We start from the raw sequence: 24,115 nt of genomic DNA on the forward strand, positions 1-24,115 counted from the left end.
AACCCCCTGTGGTTCCAGATTAGCTGGGCGGCGGATAGACCCCCGGTACCCACTTGGCGACTTCAGCCGGCTGCACTGGAGGATGCTGAGTTCTGGTCATTACTGGGTACTGCCATCCTATCCTACTTTGAGGAGAATGAGGACACAGCGAGAAACCCTATGGTGGAATGGGACGCCGATAAGGCAACTATCCGGCAACACTGCATAGGGACCACGTGGAACATCCGTGCACAGGTGTCCGCGTCCCTGACCCTCATAGAATCAGAGCTTCTGCAGTATGAACGGGAGGGGGAAGGAGCGGGTAGGCATGCGCTTAGGCTGGGGGAGCTACGAGGTGAGCATGCGGTCCTGCTTGAGCGATTGAGGTGCCACAACTATGCAGCGCACGCGGCCAAGACGCACGCGAAGGTGGATAGAGCTGGCCGCTTACTGGCCTGGCTGATACAGGCCACGGAGCGCAATGTCCCGATTGGTGCCATCCGCTTAGGGGACGGGACAGTGGTATATACGCAGCGCGAAATTCAACAGGCGCTTACCGATCATTATCGGGACCTGTATAAAGCTTGAGGCACTGGTCGGGAATACGCGGTGACTGGCTTTCTGGAGTCGGTTGCGCTGCCCACTGTCACAGAGGCAGAGCTGGATGCCCCGCTCACGTTAGAGGAGGTGGGAGATGCGATCCAGGTGCTGGCGACGGGGAAAACACCGGGCCCGATGGCCTGTCAGCCGAATATTACAAAGCGAATAGGGACATACTAGCGCCTCAGCTTCTTCAGATGTATAGGGCATTGATAGAGGAGGGCCATCTTCTGTCCTCTCTGCGAGAAGCGTTCTTGGTGTCCCTGCCTAAGCCTGACAGAGACCCAATGTCCCTGAGCTCGTATCGCCCGTTGGCAATGCTCAACACAGACTATAAGATACTAGCTAAAATACTCGCTGAGCGTCTGGCGCCAATGGTCCCACATTTGGTCCACCCGGACCAAAATGGTTTTGTACCGGCAAGGTCCACATCTCTGAACCTCAGGAGGTATTTCCGAGTAGCGGCAGAGGCGGTCTGGCCCAGAGCGGGGTGCCTGGTGCTGGACTTAGAAAATCTACTGGCGGTACTGGAGGCATACGAACTGGAAGGGAACTTCCTGCAGATGGTGGGACTTTTATATAGGAATCCTGTCGTCAGCGTCCGGCTGGGGCCGTACATCTCAGAGGAAGTGGCGGTGGGCGGGGGCACCTGGCAGGGGTGTCCTCTGTCACCGCTACTCTTCGCGCTAGCCATGGAGCCCTTGGAGACAGCCATGAGACCGCTCCTGGCTGACGGAATTCCACTGGGTGACGGTGTTCATCAAGTGTCTCTTTATGCCGATGATTTATTGGTCTTTGTCAGGGACGTGAACCACATGCCGGAACAGCTTGCTCCGCTGTTGAGTCGCTTTGCCGGTCTCTCGGGGCTCCGAGTCAATGCGGGCAAGTCATGCCTCTATGCCTTCAACAGCGAGGTTGCCGACCCGGAGTATAGCCTCCAGGGCACGAGAGTTCAGTGGCGAGCGGTCACGTTTAAATACCTGGGGATCCAGATCTACAGACGGCCAGCAGACCTGATGGATGGAAATCTAGGCAGAGCGGTGACGGCGCTCAAGGCACAGATAGGCTTCTGGTCCACGCTCCCCCTGACGCCCACAGGCAGAGTGGCCCTGGCCAAAATGGTGATGCTCCCTCGCCTTCTATACTATTTTGCGAATCTACCTCTGTTCGTGCCTGCATCTTTCTTCTCCAAACTCAATGGGATCCTGCGTGACTTTGTCTGGGGCGCATCCCGGCACCGCCTGGCCTTAGGGAAACTGTTCCTCCCTACAGACAAAAGCGGCCTAGCCGCCCCCTGCTTTGAACACTACTATCTGGCAGCGCAGCTCCAATGGATTGCCCGTTGGTTAGCAGACAGAGGGAGAGAGGACACCGCCACGGGCGAGCTGCCCTACACCTTGGAAAGGATCACCGCGCTGTTTCGCCCGTTAGCGGCCAGGGCCCGACCCGCCCCGCTGCTGCTAGGGGTGGCGTACAAATGCTTCCGCAGGGCACAGTACCTCACAAGGAAAGTGCTCCCATACGCGCCTGCGGTGCCGGTAGAGGGCTCGCCAGGGGGTGAGGGCATCCTCACGCGCCACATGCTAGAACAGTGGCAGGAGGCGGATGTTCAGACTTGTACCAAGACGGAGTCTTGATCCCCCCTTCGAGACGCTGGTTGCAGAGATTGGGCTCCCTCCCGGGGGATTCCTCATGCACAGGTCCCTCACGGCCTGGATGGCGATAGGATGGGGCGACAATGCGGAGGAGCCGGCGCAGCACTTGATGATGCAATACCTGCATGTCATGGGCAGGGGCAAGCATCTCATTAAATGGTTTGCCGCGTCCCTACGGATACATACGGAGCTGGATCTGACCCCTCTCCGTGGAAAATGTGAGCATGATATGGGACGCGCGCTGGCGGGCAAAGAATGGGAGAGGATACTCAAAAGCCCAGTGCGCATTCCCAGAAACATGCGCTTTCGGCAGATCCAAGTATATATAGTCCACAGGGCCTATCTCACCCCTGCCTTAATAAACAAATACTGCCACAGGGCGGATGCGTCTTGCCCCCGGTGTGGCGAGCTGGACCCGGATCTCCTCCACCTTTTGTGGCACTGCCCAGGACTTGGCACCTATTGGGGGGACATCAGTGCCCGGCTCGCGCAGTGCACCGGCCGCACGATCCCTTGTAACTGGCCTGAATTTCTCTTGCACCACTTCAAGCGGTCGCCTAAGGACAAAGCGTGGTCCCGCTTCCTAGACCTGGGGATGGTCACAGCGGTGCGGCTCGTCACTAAAAGATGGAAGGCAAGCGACTCGCCCAGTGTGCGGGCGTGGTCCTTGTCCCTCCTGTCGTGGGCCCGACCGGAGTGGACCGCCATTAGGAGAGAGGAAACAATGGGGCTTCGCAGAGAGCCCATGGCGGAAAGCTGGGAGGGCATGCTCAACGCACAGCAAGCGGCAGGGGCTTACACAGCTAAGGGGGCGGAGGGGGACTCAGCGGACAGGGTGGATAGCAGAGGGGAGGGTTGCGCGGCGAACAGCAACACTGACACGCAAGCTGGGGCCCGCCATGGGAACGTGGCGAGGGTGTAATAGGAATAGAGACACATGCATACGATAAGGGGGTGGGGAGAGTCGGTAAGACTGAATAAGGGGGCAAACACTTTTTCTTAAAAAAGGGAGGGGGAGGCGGGCCTCGGGGATGGGAATGAGGGGACGATTTGTACCGAATCCTGACGACAATGCCGTATCTTGATGATATTGTTTTCTTGCAAATGTTACGATTGCAACTGAGTTACATATGTAAGACTTGTCTCTCCACGCAAAAATAAGACGCAATGACTCTTGTAAGCCGTGGACATGTCTAGGCACCCGAGACTTAGCCACTTGTCATATGGGTGAAACTGTAGAGCGCCTCAATAACATATCGCACTGTCAGCGCACTGGTAACTGGACACTGTTGACAAAGTATTTTGATGTATATGGTGCACGCAATGAGATGTTGAAAATTGAAAATGCCAATAAAAAGAGTTGACAAAAAAATGACTAGTTTATTCAATTGTTTCAGTTTCCTAATTTCGTGTCTAGACGGTCATCTCTTCGACATGGCTACCTATCCATAACGAGTTCACTTCCCAAAATAAATTGAATGTCAAGAGAATGAAGCTAGCCCATCTCACGACTAAGTAAGAGAGGATGCTAGGCCCTTGAGCATCAAAGGTTGAGAACGACCCAGCAGAAGAGGAATATACACTCCAGGAAAGTAATCAGAATATGTCTGTGGATTAGAGTGGAAAGGTGGAAATGCAAGAAGAGAGGGAAAGGAATAGGGCTCAGGAGGAGCTAGAAAAACAGTTGCCCAATTCTGTCGAGCTCAATAAGCTCCATATGGAGGCAGCTTAGTGTGCCCTGTCTTTACTTCTGATAGTAACGCCTCCCCATTTCAGTGTCCTGAAGGACACTGGCCTTGTACCATACGAGCAGAAGGCTGCAGTTCTTTGGGCTGCATTGTGCAACTCAGATGTGAGGGTTTGCTGAGCAGGAGTTAGCTCTGTCTTACCTTCAGCTGGGTTGAAGCCACTTTTTAGACCTTGCAGGTCTTGTGGGAAGGCACGGCTATTTTCAGAAGATCTTCATAAAGACTGTCTTTACTGCTTTTATCCCAGGCATACTGCTAGAGATTGTAAATATTTCAGAACCTTCTCTGCCAAAACTCTAAAGGACAGAGAAGCCCGATTATTGATATGGCTCCAAAATAAGAAGACCAAATCTGATTCTGGTTCTGATGAAGATGAAGGACCCAGTCGCTCCACACCGGAGCGAAAGCATAAAAATTAGGGCGTTACCTCATTAAAGGCAGACTCTATAAAGATGAAGGCTGAAAAACCATCTACTTCAGAGAAAGCAGCCATAAAAAGACATCTAAAAGTTCTGCCCAAAGGAAACCTTACACTTCTGCATCGGTACCTGTAACTCCACCAAAGCAGACTCTGTCGGCAATTTTTTTTCTGGCGTCTGACTGACGACTTGTTCTCAGGGCAGGGAGATAGTGGTAGTCGACAGACATGACTTACTCACTTCTGCCGCACCGGAGGAAGGCGAGTTCATTCAAGAACCAGGCGTGGTTGGCCAGGAATGGAATGATTATATTGCTCCGTTCTCACCGTTGCCATTTCCTTCCCCGGCATGTTCTCCAGGAGATATAGGAGGATCCCATGAGTTGTACGAGCATCTAAGAGATTTGACCTACCACTTCCTACAACGCAGACGGAATGTTTCCTTTATGATTTTTAGGACTCTACCAGAAAGTCTGTGTGATCCTTCCCCATAGTCAGTTACATCTGGGATGAGGGGTTGAAGCTAATGAAGAACCCAGCTTCTGTTATAGTTGTTACTAAGATTGGAAAAGAAATAAAGCTTCTGAATCTGCTCCTGCGTGTTTAATTGGGCATCCTCAACCGGATTCTGTGATTATGCAGGCAGTGCAACAGTGCTCCAGGAATCCTGCAGCTCCTTGCTTAGCCCCTCCTGATAGAGAAGGAGAAAGGCTAGATAACATTAGAAAACGCTTTTCTGCAATGGCGGGTACATCCATCAAGGCTTCCAACGCCTTAGCCATTCTGGGGAGGTACGACCGCCAAATGTTGTCAGATCTAGCTCCTCTTCTGGACCATCTCCCTGAAGAAAAGGAGGTTAAAGACATCTTGCAGGAAGAGGTGCCCAAGCATCTTCTGAAGTAATAGATGCATCTATGTATCTGTCTTCCATTGCATTACGACAGAAGGCGGGTGTTGTTGTACTCCACAAGTTGAAAGCTACATCATTCCACCCTGAGATTCAATCGAATATTCTGGACATGCCCTTTTCGATGGGGGACAATCTGTTCGGGAAGCACGCAGATGAGGCTTTACAGGGGATTAAAGCGTACACAGAGATGGCTGTTTTCCCTAGGGACACTCCAGCAGTGGTATTACCAGTACTTTCATGGAGGAAAAGGTCAATTCCTGCTGAGACCTTACTTCCAGTCCTATCGATATCAGACCGATTCTCGACAGGGCTGTAGACCACAGTATGCCAGTCAGCAGCAACAGCAGTTTTGAGCTTCCAACATGCCATACACCCAGCAATCGGCTCAACGCCTTCCATTAGCAAGAGGGAAGTCACAAGACCTCTCCAGACGTCGGTGATGATTTTCACCCACCAGCCACCTCATATCATCACTAACCTTGGGTGATCCACTATCTGTCTGCATTTTACCATCAATGGAACAACATAACATAGGACAAATGGGTGTTGGACGTTATTCATCCAAGACACACCCTGGAGTTTGTCCAAAAGCCTTCCTGTCATCCATCTCCCAAGAGAGCGCATCAACACCGTACTCTCTTAAAACAAGAGATTTCAACCCTTCACTGGAAGGGGGAAATAGAGTAAGTTCCTTTCCTACTGCCCGGAAAAGGTTTCTACTCAGATATTCCCCTTTTAAAGTAAAAATTTGGAAAATTCAGACATGTTGTGGATCCCAGATGACTAAACAAATATGTCAAGAAACAACCTTTCAGGGTGCTGTTGTTGCAGGAGAGTCTCTTGTTGAGAAACAAAAGGGACTTTGACATCTCTTGATCTCTTAGACACATATTTTCACATTCCAATTTACACCACACATTGTCGATTCTTGAGATTCGAGGTCGCAGGGTGCAATTATCAATTCAAGATCTTCCCTTTTGGTCTTCGCTCAGCTCCCAGAGTGTACACAGAGTGCATGGCACCGGTGGCGGCTTTTCTGAGCAGGCAGGGCCAACAGGTTTTTCACTACGCGGGTGACTGACTAGTAAAGGGGTCCATGTTCCACTCTGCAAAAGTGGAATATGGACCCCTGAGACATGATAGTATACAGGAGGTCATGGTAGCCTTAAAGAGGCACAGTGCCAGTTCTAATGTGTTACACATTTTCAATGCAGTCTATTGGCTAACAATGCCTTTGCTTTCCCTTGCAGTTTTTCTCTTCAGTAAAGACAGTTTTTCTAAACCAGATGCTTTCGCTTTTTCTGACCTAAGAAATTCTAGAGTGTATATATATATGTATGTATATGTATATATATATATATATATATATATTTATATACATGACTCAAGAATTTCTAAACGTGGTATTGCCGTGAATTGGTCTCAGCACTTTCTTTCTGTGCGTTAAATAACAGGGTGCTTCGTCCCTGCCAGCTGAGACTGCCCTGAACGGTTGGGGGCTCCCTTGACGACAAAGAGTTTCTTGTGGGGGGCATGACCCTCTTGCCTCCAAGTACGAGAATGGAATTTGCCAGTTATAACAAGCAATGGCAGTGAGAAAGGGAGAATGGAGAAGTGCTCTCTCCCCAGCAATTCCGGTTTCCACATGTTGTATGAGGCACTGTACTCGAGGTGGTGAACGGTTTTAATGGGGGCTCTGTAGGGGACAATTTGGAACATTTAAAGTAATGCACATGGCCACTTAATTTCGACTGGATGCAGTGTCAATAGTAAATTATGAAATGTGTGAGGAAATAACGCTATTAAGCAACATAGGAATACTCACCATAACACAGTATAAGAGGGACAACTATACCAATGCATCCTGGGACTTGTATGCATTTGCAAGGTCACGTGATTTAGTAGATTTAAAGCACCTGCGCTGGACACTTGGAATCTCAATCCTATGACTAAGGGGTGACTGCGAAACTGTCCGGAACTTAAAGATTTTAAAACTGCAGCCAGTCTTCACTTGGAGAATAAACGTGGTATTGCTGTGAATTGGTCTCGGCTCTACATATATATATATATATATATATATATAATATATCTCACTGCTGCTTTTCACCTTTTGCCGGTGCACTCGCAGACGGGTGCTTAGATCGCGGGGGTGTACCTGCATTGATTAATTCACACTGCACAGTATCAGGTGAAATCCTTTCCTGAATGATCAGCACTCTCGGGGTGAGTTTTCAAATATTTATTTGAAAACTCATTCAGGAAAGGATTTCTCCTGATATACTGTGCAGTGTGAAATAATATATATATATATCTATTACCTACTGGCGGTCGCCAGTAGGTAGTTATAGTTAGGACCTAGTTTCCATAGGAAATCCGCAACATTCTATTGGGAATAACTTTGGCGCCAGTGGACGAATTTCTTAAAGAAGATGGCCCGCTCCGCTCTGCTCCTTCCCTGAAAGTTTGGGGTCGATTCGTCAAGCGGGGGCTGAGATAAAAGGGGGGTCCCGCGGCTTGGCAGGCCGCTCAATCTCAAACACACAAGTTTACCACAAAGGGAGAGCCGCCAGGTAAGTTCGTATTGCACCAATTTTAATGAAATACAGCAGTAAAATTTCGGCAGAAAAACTGGCTTCAAAGTGTCATCGCCGTCGCCCACTGCTGAAAGGACAATCCTGAAACGCGTCTGGCGACGGCTCTCCCTTTGTGGTAAACTTGTGTGTTTGAGATTGAGCGGCCTGCCAAGCCGCGGGAGAGACACTCTGCAGCAGCAGACCCGTTGTGATTTCACTCTGAGATCATCAATGTAACGGGAGGTATTGCCTAATGCTTTGCACAATCAAGCAGCGCTTTTGGAGCAGAACTGTTTTCACCCACTTGGGAATGTGATACAAAGACCTTTTTAATACATGTGCTTATTCCAGGCAGCCTCACATGAGGAATACGAATTGTGCAACTACGTGGACCAGAAGGCTACGCGAGTGGCCACGCCCACTGGGGGCTGATCCAGAACTATAATTGGAAGCACACTCTGCCTCGACTTTGCATATAGCAACGCCACTGATGAAAGGACAATCCTGAAACGCGTCTGGCGACGGCGATGACACTTTGAAGCCAGTTTTTCTGCCGAAATTTCACTGCTGCATTTCATTAAAATTGGTGCAATACGAACTTACCTGGCGGCTCTCCCTTTGTGGTAAACTTGTGTGTTTGAGATTGAGCGGCCTGCCAAGCCGCGGGAGAGACACTCTGCAGCAGCAGACCCGTGGTGATTTCACTCTGAGATCATCAATGTAACGGGAGGTATTGCCTAATGCTTTGCACAATCAAGCAGCGCTTTTGGAGCAGAACTGTTTTCACCCACTTGGGAATGTGATACAAAGACCTTTTTAATACATGTGCTTATTCCAGGCAGCCTCACATGAGGAATACGAATTGTGCAACTACGTGGACCAGAAGGCTACGCGAGTGGCCACGCCCACTGGGGGCTGATCCAGAACTATAATTGGAAGCACACTCTGCCTCGACTTTGCATATACCAACGCCACTGATGAAAGGACAATCCTGAAACGCGTCTGGCGACGGCGATGATACTTTAAAGCGAGTTTTTCTGCCGAAATTTCACTGCTGCATTTCATTAAAATTGGTGCAATACGAACTTACCTGCCGGCTCTCCCTTTGTGGTAAACTTGTGTGTTTGATATATATATATATATATATATATGTGTGTGTGTGTGTGTATATATATATATATGTGTGTGTGTGTGTGTGTGTGTGTGTATATATATATATATATATATATCTCAACAAACACTTCCAGTCGATACAGGAAAAAGCGGAGTGCACTCACGGAAGGTGAAAACTCGGGTGTTCGGTCACATGACAAACCAATGCGTTTCGGTCTCCATGAGTCCAACGGAAATCAGGTACGGACCACAGCGTGCTTGGATATAGAAGTGCTTTATTGAGGAAAATTCACAGCATGACTCGTTTCGACCGGGTCTTCACGGTCTTGATCACATGAAGTGCTACAACCTGTAGCAGTGTTTATCTGATAGAGACTACTAGCCGCAGATTCCTTAATGTAGAGTTATCCCCAGGCGTGAGACTGGCTCTGGAAAACTTTTTGCCACAGCATCCCTGCGCACCGGGGAGGGCGGCACCACACAACTCCGCCTTGACATTGTCTGTGTACGTGACTTCAGCAAAGTCCCATAAGCCCCACCCCAGCGCACCGACCTCAGTTTCCTTCATTTCCATGTGCAACGCGAGTCCGCATCGCGTTCCTGCTTGTTTTCAGGCCTTCTTTTACGCTTTGCGTTGGAGGAACAGTGTGCGAATGCCTTCTGGTTTCAAGACGTGTACTTGTGCGCGTCAAATGTCGGCGACGGACCCTCGCCCTATTTGTATGTGGTCTTTGGGCGAGCACCATGACTCTACGGACTTCAACGCTTGTCAGCACCTCAAACCGAAGTCCCGGCTGGAGCGCAGGATGAAATTGCTGTTGACCCGCTTGTCCAGGTCGGTCTTATCACAGCGTCCGTCCCCTACCTCGGAAGCCAGGAGCCGCCGATTCCGACTGCGGCAACGTTCTTCGCCGCGGCCCCAGGGGAGTTGCTCGAGTCCTTGTCCTCGTTCTGCAGAGGGCGCGGGTACCCCTCGGGACATGCGCCTCGCCCGTCGCCACCCTATCCGCTATTTTCTGGCATTGGGGCGCTCTGCAGGATTCTTTGGCTCCCACCGTCCTCTTCCTGAGACGTCCGTGTATCCCTTGCCATGCGCGGGGCCTTCCGCGCAGTCACCGGCAGATTCGACCCGGCGCCGATGAGTTCGGCTTTAGGTTGTGGAGGTGTGGTGTCGTCGATGTGCGGCCCTGCGGGGTTCCCCTCTTCGACCCACGGCATCCCTGCCTCACTGCAAATCCCTGTGGGGTTCCCTGTGGTGTCGCAGGAGGTCACCGGGACTCGGGGCTTGTCCCCCTCAGTCCTCTGGGCAGGCGGCTGCCTTACCGGAGGTCGGGCCGATGCCTTTCCGGCGCCGACGCCTTAACCTCCCCGACCCTAGTGGCGCCGCGGGTGGTAGCCGGGATCCGGGGCGCCTCCCCAAGTCCCTCTCGGTCCTCTAGGCAGGTGGCTGCCTCGTGTGAGGTCGATCCGGCGCCTTTTCGGCGCCGTTCCTTAGCCGACTTGGCTCCGACTTCGTCCTATTCTCCTTGGGAGAACGTTGTGGCGGAGGTCGACTCGACACCCCTGGGGGAGACTTCGGCACCCATTGAGGACACACGGGTGCCTGTGGCGGACTCACGGCTCCGTCCTGGCGTCGAGTCGTCTGAAGTCCCTTCCTCTCTGGAGGTTTTTCATCTCCTCGTCTCCTCTTCACTGGAGACTGGACGCAGAGTTGTTGCTTTTACCCCGGCGTCTTCCAGGGAGGGCTCTACACAGTCTCCGTGGCCACAGCCCTCGGACCCTCTCTTCCGCAACTCGCTGTTGGTTGCCCCGCAGGCGTCTCCGCCTTCTCCGGAGACCCCTCAGGTCCCCCACTCGTCCATGGATCGCCCATCCTGCAGGGGCTGGCCTTTTCTTCCTCCAGCTGGACTCTGGGACGGGCGGCTGAGTTTGCAGCCTTCGCCTATGGAGGAATTGCTCTCTCCCCCGCGTCATCCTACAGAGGCGAGTGTTGCCTTTGTCCGAGCCATTTCCAAGGCCGCTGGCATTTTACAGCTTGGCAACCCGGTCACTCCATTTCCTACAGTCAATTTGTTGGAAGTTCTCCACCAGGCAGAGGAGGGGAGCTGCTTCTTCCATTTGAGGCTTTGCTCCACAACACTCTTCTGAGGGCCTAGGGGCGCCCTGCCACGAGAGATCTGGCGCCTCAGCCACTCCTCCACCCCCACCGTCCTGCTCAGCACGATCTAGTTTACCTTTCTTTCCACCCCTCGACCCAGGGCCCTCTTCTGCAGACGGCCTTTCCTCCTTCGGTGTTACTCCCTCCGTCACGGGAGGCACGGTGGTTGGACTCCTGGGGGGCGTAACATCTTCGCTTCTAGTGCTGCATTGCGAGCGCTCAACACACTTGGTGTGCTGGCCAGAGCTACCTCCACCCTATGGGATTCAAGTCCCTCCTGTCTCGCTCCTCCCGTGAAGCTGTCACAGCGGACCTGCGGCACCATGTGCTAGATGGTCGGGAGTTAGCTGCGTTTATTCTTCGTTCGGCCTTGGATGTTTCTGATTCTCTCGGCCGCACTATGGCAAGTTCTGTGGCTCTCCGCCGCCATGCTTGGTTGCGGGATGGTGTTTTTCCAGAAAATATTATGGGGCGTCTTGTTGACCTGCCTTTTGATGGGGAACTTTTATTCAACACCCATGTGTATTTCGCCATTCAAAGACTCCTTGCGGGGCTCCGTCCTCCTGCCCCTCCATAGGCTTTCTCTTGTTGGTACTCAGGTGCCTTATGGGAGGCAGTTATCCCACCTTCTGTGTGGGCCTAGTGTTTCAGTTGACCCGCCTGTGTGTTCTGTAAGTATACCTTCAGGGTCCTTAAGTTGGCCCCTCTACTGTTGGCTGCTGGTATAGCCCTTTCGATTTTGTGGTGTGCTTTTTGGCTGCTAGTAAAGCTGTATGGGTCTTCAGATTGGGCCGTCTGTGTAATTTTGGCTGATTGGTAAGCCGTCTGTGGTGCTATCTTCAGGCCCTTTTTGTTTCTTGACCTCTGCTGCGGGATTTTTTCCCTAAGAGATGTTCCCATTTTTTGTTTGGGACGTGTCATACCCTAGGGTACTTGTAGCTATTGTGTAGCTCCGTCTTGGCTATGCCTCGGCCCTTAATTCTTTACAAGGGGGAGGCGTTACTCTTTGATATTGTCTTGGGGTAGATTGTCGTTTCTTCTCTGTTCAGGGTTTGCCGCCTTTCACTGTAATGGCTTGTGGGTGCAGGCTTCCGTCATCTGCCATGACATTTTTTTCACATGTTTTCTGTCTCCAGGGAGTATATTGCCTCCGCTTTGCAGGGTTGCCCTTTGGGGCTATGCCCTGCTCTTTTTCTTTCACTGTCGCAGTGCTTGGTACTGTCACTAATGGTGCTGTTTCTCACCATCCTTTTTCTTCTAATCTGTTTCACTGCTTTTTCGCACACTGTTCCCGTACTCTCACAGTTTTGTTTGTGATGTCTCCGCGTTGTGGCGCAGAAAAGATATCTGAAGAAAACAGGTCGGCGGGCCAGGGTGGTGCTTATGTGACCTCGCTGACGTCACGTATGCGGAGGTCGTCAGGGCGGAGTCGTGTGGTGCCGCCCTTCCCGGCGCGCAGGGATGCTGTGGCAAAAAGTTTTCTGGATCCAGTCTCGCACCTGGAGATAATTATACGTTAGGGAATCTGCAGCTAGAATAGTCTCTACCAGATACATCGTTACCGAAGGTAAGTAACTTGTACTATAGTGACACAGTGATTACTTAGACCCTTCCTCTGACAGGATAAAGCTAAACAACATACTATATGGGTGCATACATTGATAATCAACTCAATATATATAGATGGGTGCAGAGGCTACCAGCATAAATTGTACATGCAAAACATTGTTTTTTACAAAAGCCAAGTGGCTAAATGCGGTAGTGCACTGTCAGAGCATAACAACACGGACAAAACTGTAATTAATTAAAAAATGTTATCCTTAGTTTACCGATTATCCTATTTGGGGAAGAAAATAGTGCATAATAGTTGAAGTGCTAGTGCATGAAAAAGTGCTTATGTCATAAGTTAAAACAGCTATTTAATTCATCATAGCTGAAAATATAATACAAATACGTGAATAGTCGTGCTATGCCTGTAACATATATTCAGTTTATAAAAGTGCTTGTGCAAATATAAATAGAACATAGTGCAAAGAATGGACATCAATGAATGCCATTGTATACTGCAACAAAATTAATTCACAGCTAGCGAATACATGGGGTGCAGATTCAAGGATTAATATCAGCTTCATGTGCAAATAGGCAGTGCAAATAAGCAAATGTCAGACCTTACTGCGAACTATTGCAGATGTTGATACAGTACATAGATAATTGGGGAATCATATACAAAAACAGGTAAAAACTGGTCTAAAACAAGGCTAAAATCAACCTGATAAAAAACAGAGATATACAGATCACCACAATTCTTATACAGAAGGAAACAAATGCATAGCCATGTATACAGTAGATTACAAGAAATTATGCAGATCCTCTCCCGTATTGAGACCATTTGGCATCTTTGTGTCAAAGATGTAAGATATATTCTGTTTCCAACTGACGCAATTTCTTTTCTCTACTGCCTCCCCTTATTGACCTTGGTACTGCATCAATTACAAAATAGCTCAAATCATTCAGGTTGTTGTTGTGGACAAGCTTAAAATATCGTGCAACAGGGTAGCTGGGGTCAGAATTGACTATTGCACGTAAGTGTTGCAAAATGCGATTGAACACCTGCAGCTTAGTGTTGTCCACGTATTGTAAATGACTGGAACATTCAAGTATTTACACAGCAAAATCTGTTCTGCAAGTGAATATCCCATTGATCTTGGAGGGAGTATGTTCAAATGCATCTGTGTATTCCTGTCTGTTGACCCCAAATTTGCATGCTCGGCATGTGCTACACTTGTACAAACCAGTCCTGTTGGATAGCCAGTTTCTGGGAGCAAGTACCTCAGGGCTGGTCTTAACCAGTGTATCCCTCATTGAGGGTGCCCTTCTGAAAGTAATCGAGGGCAATTCTGGCAAGATTGGTGATAGTTCTATCTGTTTTTACTATCGGCCAGTTTTTATAGATAATGCTCCTTACTTGTTTTTCCTGGTGACTGTAGGTGGTTAATAGTCTGACTGTGTCACTGTTTTTGTGTGGGTTGACATTCGTCTCAATTCTATTGGGAGTTGTTTCTTGGACAGCATTAAGTGAACATGTCTCTCTGTTGGTGTTGTTAACCCGAAGTAATACTGTGTTCAAGTCTTTCATTTTATATTCCCGTGTTAGAAATCTCTGTAATGCTTCTGCTTGGCATTGAGTAAGGTCTGTATTTGAACTGCAGATTCTTTTAATTCTAAAGAATTCTCCATACGGGATACACTTTATGAGATGTCTGAGGTGGGAGCTACTGGCATGTAATATTGAGTTTCCTACTGTGCTTTTTCTGTGAAGTTTCGTCTGTATGACATTATTGTCAATATATATCTCCACATCAAGAAACTCAACTCGCTGGTTGCTTATGTGGGCTGTAAATTCTAGATTTAAATCATTGCTGTCAATAGCATTGACAAAATCTGATGCAGATACCCTTGATCCCTGCCAAATCACACAGACATCTATGAAACGCCACCATTGGAGTACATGGGTATCAAACAGTTCCTTGTGAGTGTGCCTGAGGATATGCTCCTCCCACCAACCTATATGCAAGCATGCTTAGCTGGGAAAGAAGCATGCCCCATAGCCATCCCGCGCAACTGCTGGTGAACCTCTTTGTTAAACAAAAAGTAATTGATTAATAAAAACAGTTCAATAATTTTCAGTAACATAGCGTTGTGTTGGAAGAGTTGTATGTTCCTTTTAGCTAAAAAATATTTGACATATTTCAAACCATTGGTATGATGTATACTGGTATACAGGGAACATATATCCATGACTATAAAATTGTAGTCCTGATTCCAGGTAATTGACTGTAGTTTTGAAAGGACTGTGTCTTTAATAAAAGTCAATTAAATAAAAATCCACATACTTGGACATAGCTTCAAGAAGGCTTTTCTGAGCATAGTATAAAAGGAGTGAATAAATATTTGAAAACTCACCCGAGAGTGCTTCTCATGCAGGAAAGGATTTCTCCTGATATACTGTGCAGCGTGGAAAAAAAATATATATATATATGTATAATCGTGAACAAGGCAGCGTGAGACTGCTGAAACGTGTAGATGTGACTTAGTCTTAAAAATAAACTGACCGAGTGACCAAATTTCCTTTGGCGGGCCGGATGATTATTTATGGCGAAATTCAATAATCTTATATTGGATATATATGTGGATATATATGTGTATATATTCAGCCTCGAGGATCGCACTGCCAGTAAGAATGAAATAAAATGCATTTACTTTCACTGTGCGGAGAGCGGCTCTTTGCTTTCCGAAAGGAGAGAGTTGGGATAATATTTAGGAGGCTTGGTTCAGCCTCGAGGATAGCACCGCCAGCAAGAATGAAATAAAATGCATTTACTTTCACTGTGCGGAGTGCGGCTCTTTGCTTTCCGAAAGGAGAGAGTTGGGATAATATATATATATATATCTCAAAACAAAATCCTGTCACCTCAGCCTTCGATGCTGCGTTTTCCACAGGTACGGATCACTCAGACACAAAGCGTTCGTGAATATTCAGTGGTTTATTTTCTCCTCTCCACCAGCATGACGCGTTTCGGCTGTATTACAACAGCCTTGATCACATGCATCAAATTACCAATGGGAGTGTTTAAATACTGTGCAAATTAGGATTGACAACAAGCACCTGGTTAAATGACATAGAAAAAATGTTTCAACTGCCCAAAAGGTTACAAAAGGGAAAACGAGAAATAATTCATTAACAAATCAGGCATAAAAACGTTATTGTCCATAGCCCAATAAACATTACTAAAATCACAGTAATGGGTTCCAACAATCAATTTGCGTATTGTAGATAATCAATTATAACAATACTCAACATAGTTTGTGCGCTCATATATGAAACCATAGTGATAAAATAGTATTCTCTATTTAAAGTGAACGCCACTGAAAAGTGTCGGTCATCTAGCTACGTACATCCACAGTAGTAAATATTGACCTTTGTAAACATTGACTCAATTCTATGTCATTAAAAAACCGAACCCATGCTTCATGTCAAATTTAAGTGAAAGTGCAAAAAATATTTTTTAAAGTGCATAGTGACTGCGCAATATCTACAAATTTGCAATAAAAGGTAAATATAAAAAAACCTTCACAAGTTGATAAACAGTGGTAAAATTTGCGCTAAAATTTCATATATATACACAGATGTAAACACTGATAGATAGATGCTAATCATGAGAACGTTACTATAGCCATAGTGACTGTATTAACCTGCATCATCTTCTATTAAAGAAAATCTTTTAAAGATATATATGCATGACCGGCTTGTGAGAACCCACACCTACTATCTTACAGTGCAAATGCTCTCTCAACAATTCAAACAAAGGGCCCTACATACATGGAACAATATAGACCTTAAAATGATATGGTTCCATCATTGACAAGTTCTAAGTGTGATTGGGACTAATAAAGTTCGCCTAGTCGAAGTTGATAATACATGTTTAGTCATCGACCTAGGTCCTCAGCCTATTGGAGCTGTGATATATTGAGACCCCAGAGGCACGTTACAACAAAGAGGGATAAATAACAGGTCCCTATAGGAAAACCTGAAGGTCCTCCCCCCTGTTTAATCCATTGGGAATCCTGGGCACAGCGTCAATAATGAAATATTTTAGATGATCCAGGTCTTTGGCATGAACCAATTCAAAGTGGCGGGCAACTGGGTATGTTACATCTGAATTAACAATCGCTCTCAGATGTTGCAGAATGCGATTGAATGCCTGCAATTTAGTGCTACCCACGTATTTTAACTCGCAGGAACACTCTAATACATACACCGCAAAGTCTGTGCGGCATGTGTATATCTCTTTGATCTGAATGGGTGTAGGGTTAAAGGCTGAACAAAATTCCGAGGTATTTACCCCAAATTTGCACGCCCTACACGAGATACACTTGTGGAAGCCTTTTTTGTTAGAAAACCATTTCTTTCCACTTGTTACCTCTGGACTTGTTTTGACCAAAGAGTCCCTCATAGATGGTGCCCTCCTAAAGACAAGGGAAGGTTCTGCCGGTAACATGGGGGCTAGGCTAAGATCAGTTTTTAATAGGGGCCAATGTTTATTTAAGATTCCCCTTATTTTACGTTCCTCTGTGTTGAAAGTGGTAATCAAACTGACTTTCATCTCCTCCTTGCCCCTGCTGTCAGTGCCCTCTGTGTCATTGTCCCCAGCTCGATTTGCCAGGCAATCCTCCCTACTCCTACTATTGGCTTTCTCTTTGGCTACTGTAAGTTCTTTAGCTGAATAGCCACGTTCCAAGAATCTCTTGAAAGCCTCGTTCTGGCACAATTCTAAATCCTGCTGAGAACTACAGATTCTACGCATATATATATATATCGATTCCAACTCCTGCTAGTTGGACCTGGATGCCAACGTCGACACATGTACAGACCACAAAAAAACGCTTAAATCAAATGCAAAGGTGGTTTTATTGTCCCATCATCTCCAGCATGACGCGTTTCGGCAACGTCACTGTAGCCTTGTTCACCATATATATATGACTAGAATTTCTGATGTCAGAAAAATAGAAAGAGAAAGCATCTGGTTTAGAAATACAGCCTTTACTTTACTGAAGAGAAAAACTGCAAGGGAAGGCAAAGGCATGGGGGGGGGGTGTTTGTGTGTGTGTGTGTGTGTGTGTGTGTGTGTGTGTGTGTGTGTATGTATATATATATATATATATATATGAAAAATGCTATGTACATGAGAGATGTTAGCCCGCTGCATCGATATATATCTAAATGTATATAGATATACATGTTAATGTCTTTCTTTCTTGATAAGGAGTGTACCTTTTGTTAGAATATATATATATATATATATATATATATATACATATATATATATACATATACATATATTAGATGTGCTCCGGGGTCCCCTTGCATGGGTGGGAATATATAATGCTCATGACTTTGATCAGGATTCCCCTGTAAGAGAACTAGGATTACAGGTAAGTAACTTATCCTTTCTCACCTTCCTTATAGTTAATTTCTCTGTCACAATAACATGTTTGTCATTGAAACTACTATAAAATGAATGTATTTTGGTGATTTATTTGTTTTGTAAATTACATTGTGTAGTTTAGAAATACCTGCACAGGCGTTTTGGCCTTTTTGTTTTTATGTCTCTTCTTTTCTGTAGTTGTATCTGAATACCGCATCTTTTTATTCTACTTCAAGTTTACAGGCAAGCAATAAACAGCAAGATGTTTGAGATGGACATGAAAATTGCTGCAATGCATGTAAAAAGAAAGCAACTTCACCAGCTGCTACCCAATCATGTACTTCAAAGAAAGAAAAGGGTAATTATTTTTTTGTAATGTTTGCCCACACACATTTTCAAGAATCCTGTGGAGAATGAAACAGAATAACATATGTTTGCAGTAAAGAGTAAAGTTGATCTTGCACATTTTTCAAGAGTACAATTTAAGTTTTTGGAGTAAATATTTTACCTTGTGGAGTGAGTAAAATAAGGCAGTTCCTATATACTATCTTCTTTCAATTCATTCCTTCTGATATTGTATTAGAAGTGAGCATTTGAGCTTCTAGTTCAGTAGGTCTTGGATAGAAGTCCTAATTCACTCCTGAATCTACATGCTTAGGTTTCTCTTAGTCATTACTAATGAGTTGAATTTGCCTGATGGCCTTAGGAAAGTGAAACTGTATAATCTTGCAGTTTAGGATTATCTTAATATTCTGTCTTTGAACCAAAAAGGCTTAATGTTAGTGATCAAACATTCACAGAACTTCAACATTTGAGATTTTTTTTCCTAGAACATAAAAGAAATTGCAACCAGTAACCTTGCACACTTGCTGCAGTGATAAATGTCCACACTGCACTTCCTTTCTGTCCTATTTATTCTCATTTCGAAGTTTGCAAAGAGTTCAGAAAAGCCAAGAAGAAATGTTTTGATATGTCGATTCATGGTAATGGGTTACAACCGGTTATGTTTTGGAGAAATGCTTATTCCTGTGCCAGAACTGCAATTCGTTCAGGAAGAGTAATCTATTACTATAGATTAGCTTTTGCGGCGAGCATGGAAAGGCACTAGGAATGCCAGGTTTCAGATGGTCCAATTTTTCTCTCTCCACCGAGCTTATCTGACGCCGGTTAAGATCTCACAGTATTTTGAGGGCGCGGCTTCACTCTGCCCTAGATGTGGATTGGAAGGTGCGGATTTTGCCCATATGTTCTGGGCTTGTACGAAGCTAACTGATTACTGGGAGGCGGTGGTGGCCTGCCTGAATGCTGTCACGGATCGGCACATTGAAACGGATATGGGCGTTTGTTTATTATTATGGTTCCCTCACACCCCCCGTACTCGCATCACTAGTAAATTCTATGACTTGGGCCTGATACTGGCCAAACGGGAAATCACCATGCATTGGAAATCCAGCCGGGGCCCCAACTACTCGCGCTGGAGATCTACCCTGGAGCGATGGGCGAAGGCAGAGAGTGCGTTGCGGCTGCAACAGGCCAGGCGACTAGATAATGATAGGGCGCTAGAATCAGCCAGGGCGTGGGAGGCCCTGGTGACCGAGCTGCAAATACCTGAGGGAGACCAGAGCGGAGATAGTGAGGCACAGACGCCATAGGATGTTTCGGAGGTGAGGTTCCCCGTTCCTGGTACGGTACACAACTGACATAAGTAACGACAAGGGTTATGGGAGTTCAGGTTCCCTAGTGGAAGGCATCGCCTACCTCCTCCTTTCAATTGCTTCTGGGAAAGAACGGCTTGTTGATTGTTGGCTGTTGAGAAAGAGGGCTCTGACGCACTGACAAGGGGGGTGGGCCGCAGGGAGGGTTTGGTTGCGGGATTGTTATCATAAAAGGCATGTACTCAGAAAATAAATGTCATCCCATCCTCTTGGATGTACATTTAAGTACTGATTGCACTCATGTATAGCTGTATTCTGAAATGCCAATAAAAATTGTTTTTACAAAAAATCTATTACTATAGATTATTTCCTCATGAGCTTATGACCCAATGGTCCATTGTAGTTGACATTTAAAGGACAGTTTTTTTTATGTATCTAGGCAGCTGGTTGAGTTTCTAGGGGCTGCTGTGTATTGTTATGAAGTTTGTTTCTTTTTGTTTTATTTGCAATCTGAGACAGCTGTAAAACTTTGCCTTTGAAGGGCTATAGGGTGTGGTTGTCTGCACTTCTGAAGATCCTCCATGCTTCACACAGGTTCCCGTAACGTCAACCCTCATACAGACTCCTTTAATTACAGAGGCCGTGGCGCAACCTATTGCGCCCTCTGACTTAACGCCACACTAAGCTCGCCTTGTGCTTGGTGCCCACAGAGCTGCAGCCTTTGCCCGGCCCACCTGAGCTGCTTAACATCCATGTTCCACAAGACAGGCCTCAGACGCTCCATTATTTATTTGAGACCGACTCTGTTAATGAGTATTTTGTCGGAAATTAGCTTGGGTAACCGTACCATGATGTAAACTGGTTTGAGGACCTCTAGCATACCAGTGAACCTTGACACCAACCTAGTCTCACCTCTGAGCCCTGCTACTGAGGAAAGTGCCTCCTTCGAGCTGGATATGCTGAAGGCGGACGAGGTTCTCGACCTGCAGCTTCCCACCTGGGACGTTAAAACTAATGTTCTAACTAAAGTGCTCCAATTTGAAGACCAATAATATGCCCTTTTGCCCTTTAATGAGGCCCTCAATGACACCCTCATAGGGGCCTGGTCCAATCCGTGCTGTGGTACCCCAGTGAATCACCAAATTGCTCTCTGCACCATTGTCCTTCAACAGGCAACCCTGCTTTTTTACAAAAAAAGCACAGAGAGGCAGCATAAAAGTAGAAAAGCACAAATGCTAAACAAAACAAGATCTATCCAGACTCTTCAATGATGTTTGTCAAGTTTTTTAATAGTTGCTTGAATCATAAAAGCAAAGTGCCGATGCAGCCAACATGTTTCACCCTGAATAGGGCTTCCTCAGGGCAATAATAAACCATACTGCTTTTTGTAGTAGTTTCTCAATAGTACGCAGATGGTGAAGAGATCCGTGATACCTCAAATTGATGAAGTTAATTCACAGATTATATATCCTAGTCATCCAATCTGAATCAGCGATAGAAATGTTCACTATGGTAAGTTGAACATTCATAAGTTTGTTTTCTTAGTTAAAAATGCGCCGTGAGCACATTTTGTGGGACGCAGTGTCTCACACTCCCACCCCCAAAGTGATAGTTAGAAAAAAAATTATCTCTTGTTGCCATTTTTCTCCATTTTTCAACCCTGCTTTTTTAATGCAGCACCCTTTGTAGGAAAGTGCCCCTTTTTGCATGGTTACCCCCCCACGTTGTGCCTGATTTCTGAAGCACCTTGACTGAATGTGCACTTGGTCCCTGCTAATCAAGTTCCCAGTGTTCTTTCCCCATACTGTACCATTATGTCCACCATTGGTACTGCTAGAAGGTGGTTCTGACCATCGAGCCGCCCGGATTGTTCGCTTTTTGAGCACCTAATTGTTGAGCTTTTTCTGTGGGAGAGCCTCATAAGTTGGGACTCACCCACAGTGAACTCATGATTAAGAGACTGCATGTGGATTTTACTGGTGTCCCCCTAGCTTGACAAGGCCGCTCTGCAGCAGCTGGAGTAAGGGGCACCGGGCTGGTTACATGCAGACACATGTGTACATGCGTGCGCACAAGTGTAGGGGCTGCGCAGGGGGGAATCCTGTCGTGCACAACCAAGGAGCAGGTGCAGATAGAACGGTGTGACAGGAATTATGCAGAGCTTGGTGTGACATGGAATAGGCTTGATACCGTGGGCGGAAACATGCAGGGAAAGTCAGTGTGTTTTACTGTTTTTCACTCCATTATTTTCCTATGGGGATGTGGATATATATATAGTATATATACATTTTCACTTTCCTAAGGCCTACAAATTCCACACATGCACTAGAGTCCACTGTAACTGACGTGAGAAGAAGTATTCTGCAGAGTCCAAAGTCATATTTGTACTGCTTTTGGGTCATCTAGAACTGTCCTATTGCTCTGACTCCGCTATTAACCTGGGCCTGGTTGGGCTGACCCTGCCAGGTTGGGTTAATGACCTTCCTTCCAAGGATGAAGGCCTCCTCTTCAAGAAGAGAAGATGGGTGGAGCGACAGGAGAATCCATCAGCAGCTGTCACCTGGTGCTAGGCACCAAGCTGCACAAGGGAGAAGGCAGCACGGAGGGGGAAGGGGCTCTCAGAGACCATGTGGCATGAAACCCCTGGACGACGCCATTGTGAACAAACCCAGAGGCCTGGGCAGGAAGGAGGGAGCAGGGGCAGAGAAGTAGTGTCGCTGTGTGATAGGGCAAACAGATTTCAGCCAGCCCCCTCCTCAATTCTTACAAATAACTTGACAGGAATAGGAGCTCTCTCTGGGGTGTGGTCTGCTGAGGCAGAGGGTGCTGGAGCCAGGCGCCATTGGCAGTTGGAAGGAGGAACCCCCTGACTGTCCCAGGATCCTGAATAGCACCAGGAGAGGAGAGGCGAGGAGTCCAGGAGCAGTGATCAGATGCCTGGGCCTCTGCGCAAGAAGAAGAGAGGCCCAGGAGGAGAGCCAGGTGAAAGGCTGGTGCAGGGAGTAGGTGAGGACCGCTTCCTGCCGAGTGCACCCTCTTGGAGACCAGAAGGGCGAAGGAAAGTACTCCCAGTGGCTGAGGAGCGTCACCAGGAGCAAGAAGAGGCAAAAAGGGTGCAGATCAGTACCCAGGGGGCCGAGATACAACCTTTGACCTCTGCCAGGACTGTCGACGAAGCGCGTTGGGCTCCGCCACCGGTCCAGAAAATGCCCCCAGGTTGGGTCAGGTCCCGGGGGCTCCCCCCCAGTAGAAGTAAAGCCCAGGAGCCCACCCTGGCCCCCAGTGATGTTGGGTGGAGGGGGAGCGGGAACGCCTTAGCGCTCCCTGCGAAGAATTCCTCAGGCCCCGATGATGGCGAAAGAGAGGAGGGGGCGCGCTGTCGTGCAACCCCCCTCGCAGGAGAAGTCCGAGCCGGGGAGCGCCGTTGCGCTCCCTGTGAAGACCTCAGAAGGGGGAGTGGCTCGGGATCCCAACTCTGGGCCCCGGTATGCCCCGTGCCGACGGGAAGAACCAGCGTAAGTCGGGGGTGCTGTCGCGCTCCCCGTGAACATGCCCATGGGGGGCCCGGCACCCCAAACCCGGGCCCAGGTGTCATAAATATGAGATCTGGGGGCCTGGGCCCCCATCTCCGGGCCCTGACTGGCAGGAGGAGGAGGGGGAGTGCTGCTGCACTCCCTCGAGGTCCGGAGCTGGTCGCGAATCTGCCCGCCGGAGCGGGCAGACCAGAAGAGAAGGGCCCCCTCACGCGGCAGCACGCAAGGGTGCTGGCCGGGCAGGGTGCCGGCGGGGGCAACCGGGGGTGGGCCCCCCGGGCTGCCCTCCAACGTGATGGGGATCCCGGGTGGGACCGGGACACTGAAAGGAAGGAGGTGGTGGCAGGGGCCGGGTGGGACCGGGTCCCCGACGAACAAAAGACGCGGCCGGGGGTGGGCTCCCCGAGCCGAAGGACTCACCTGGGGGTCCGGGTGGGACCGGACCCTCCTATGGAGATTCAACGTGGCTGGAGGCTCTCCCCGACGCAGTGGGAGAGCCGCTGCTATAATATGCTGAAAATGGCAGAAGCGCCCCTAAAGAAGCTAGAAAACTCACTACCAGAGCATGTTATGCCGCTAAGTGGAAAAGATTTGTAATATATTGTAACAATAATCACATTGATCCACTGGATGCTTCCATCCAAAATATCATTTGTTACCTTCTACACCTACAAAGGTCCAATCTAGCTTATTCTTCCATACGCCTGCATCTGGCAGCAATTGCAGCCTATTTACAGAATAGACAAGATCTATCTCTCTTCAGAGTACCTGCAATCAAAGCATTTAT

At 47.7% G+C, this 24,115-nt stretch overlaps 1 protein-coding gene across 1 annotated transcript in view; it reads left to right on the forward strand.

Annotated features, from left to right (window-relative positions):
- PAPOLA (poly(A) polymerase alpha) overlaps window positions 1-24,115 on the forward strand; it is a 701,574-nt gene that overhangs the window by 439,875 nt on the left and 237,584 nt on the right. The window contains exon 16 of the mRNA XM_078660129.1: window positions 18,377-18,498. Coding sequence (XP_078516255.1) covers window positions 18,377-18,498 — 122 coding nt within the window. The remainder of the gene's footprint in view (window positions 1-18,376; window positions 18,499-24,115) is intronic.

This window comes from Lissotriton helveticus, chromosome 9, assembly GCF_964261635.1.
Source record: "Lissotriton helveticus chromosome 9, aLisHel1.1, whole genome shotgun sequence".
In the NCBI taxonomy this organism is placed as follows: Eukaryota; Metazoa; Chordata; class Amphibia; order Caudata; family Salamandridae; genus Lissotriton; species Lissotriton helveticus.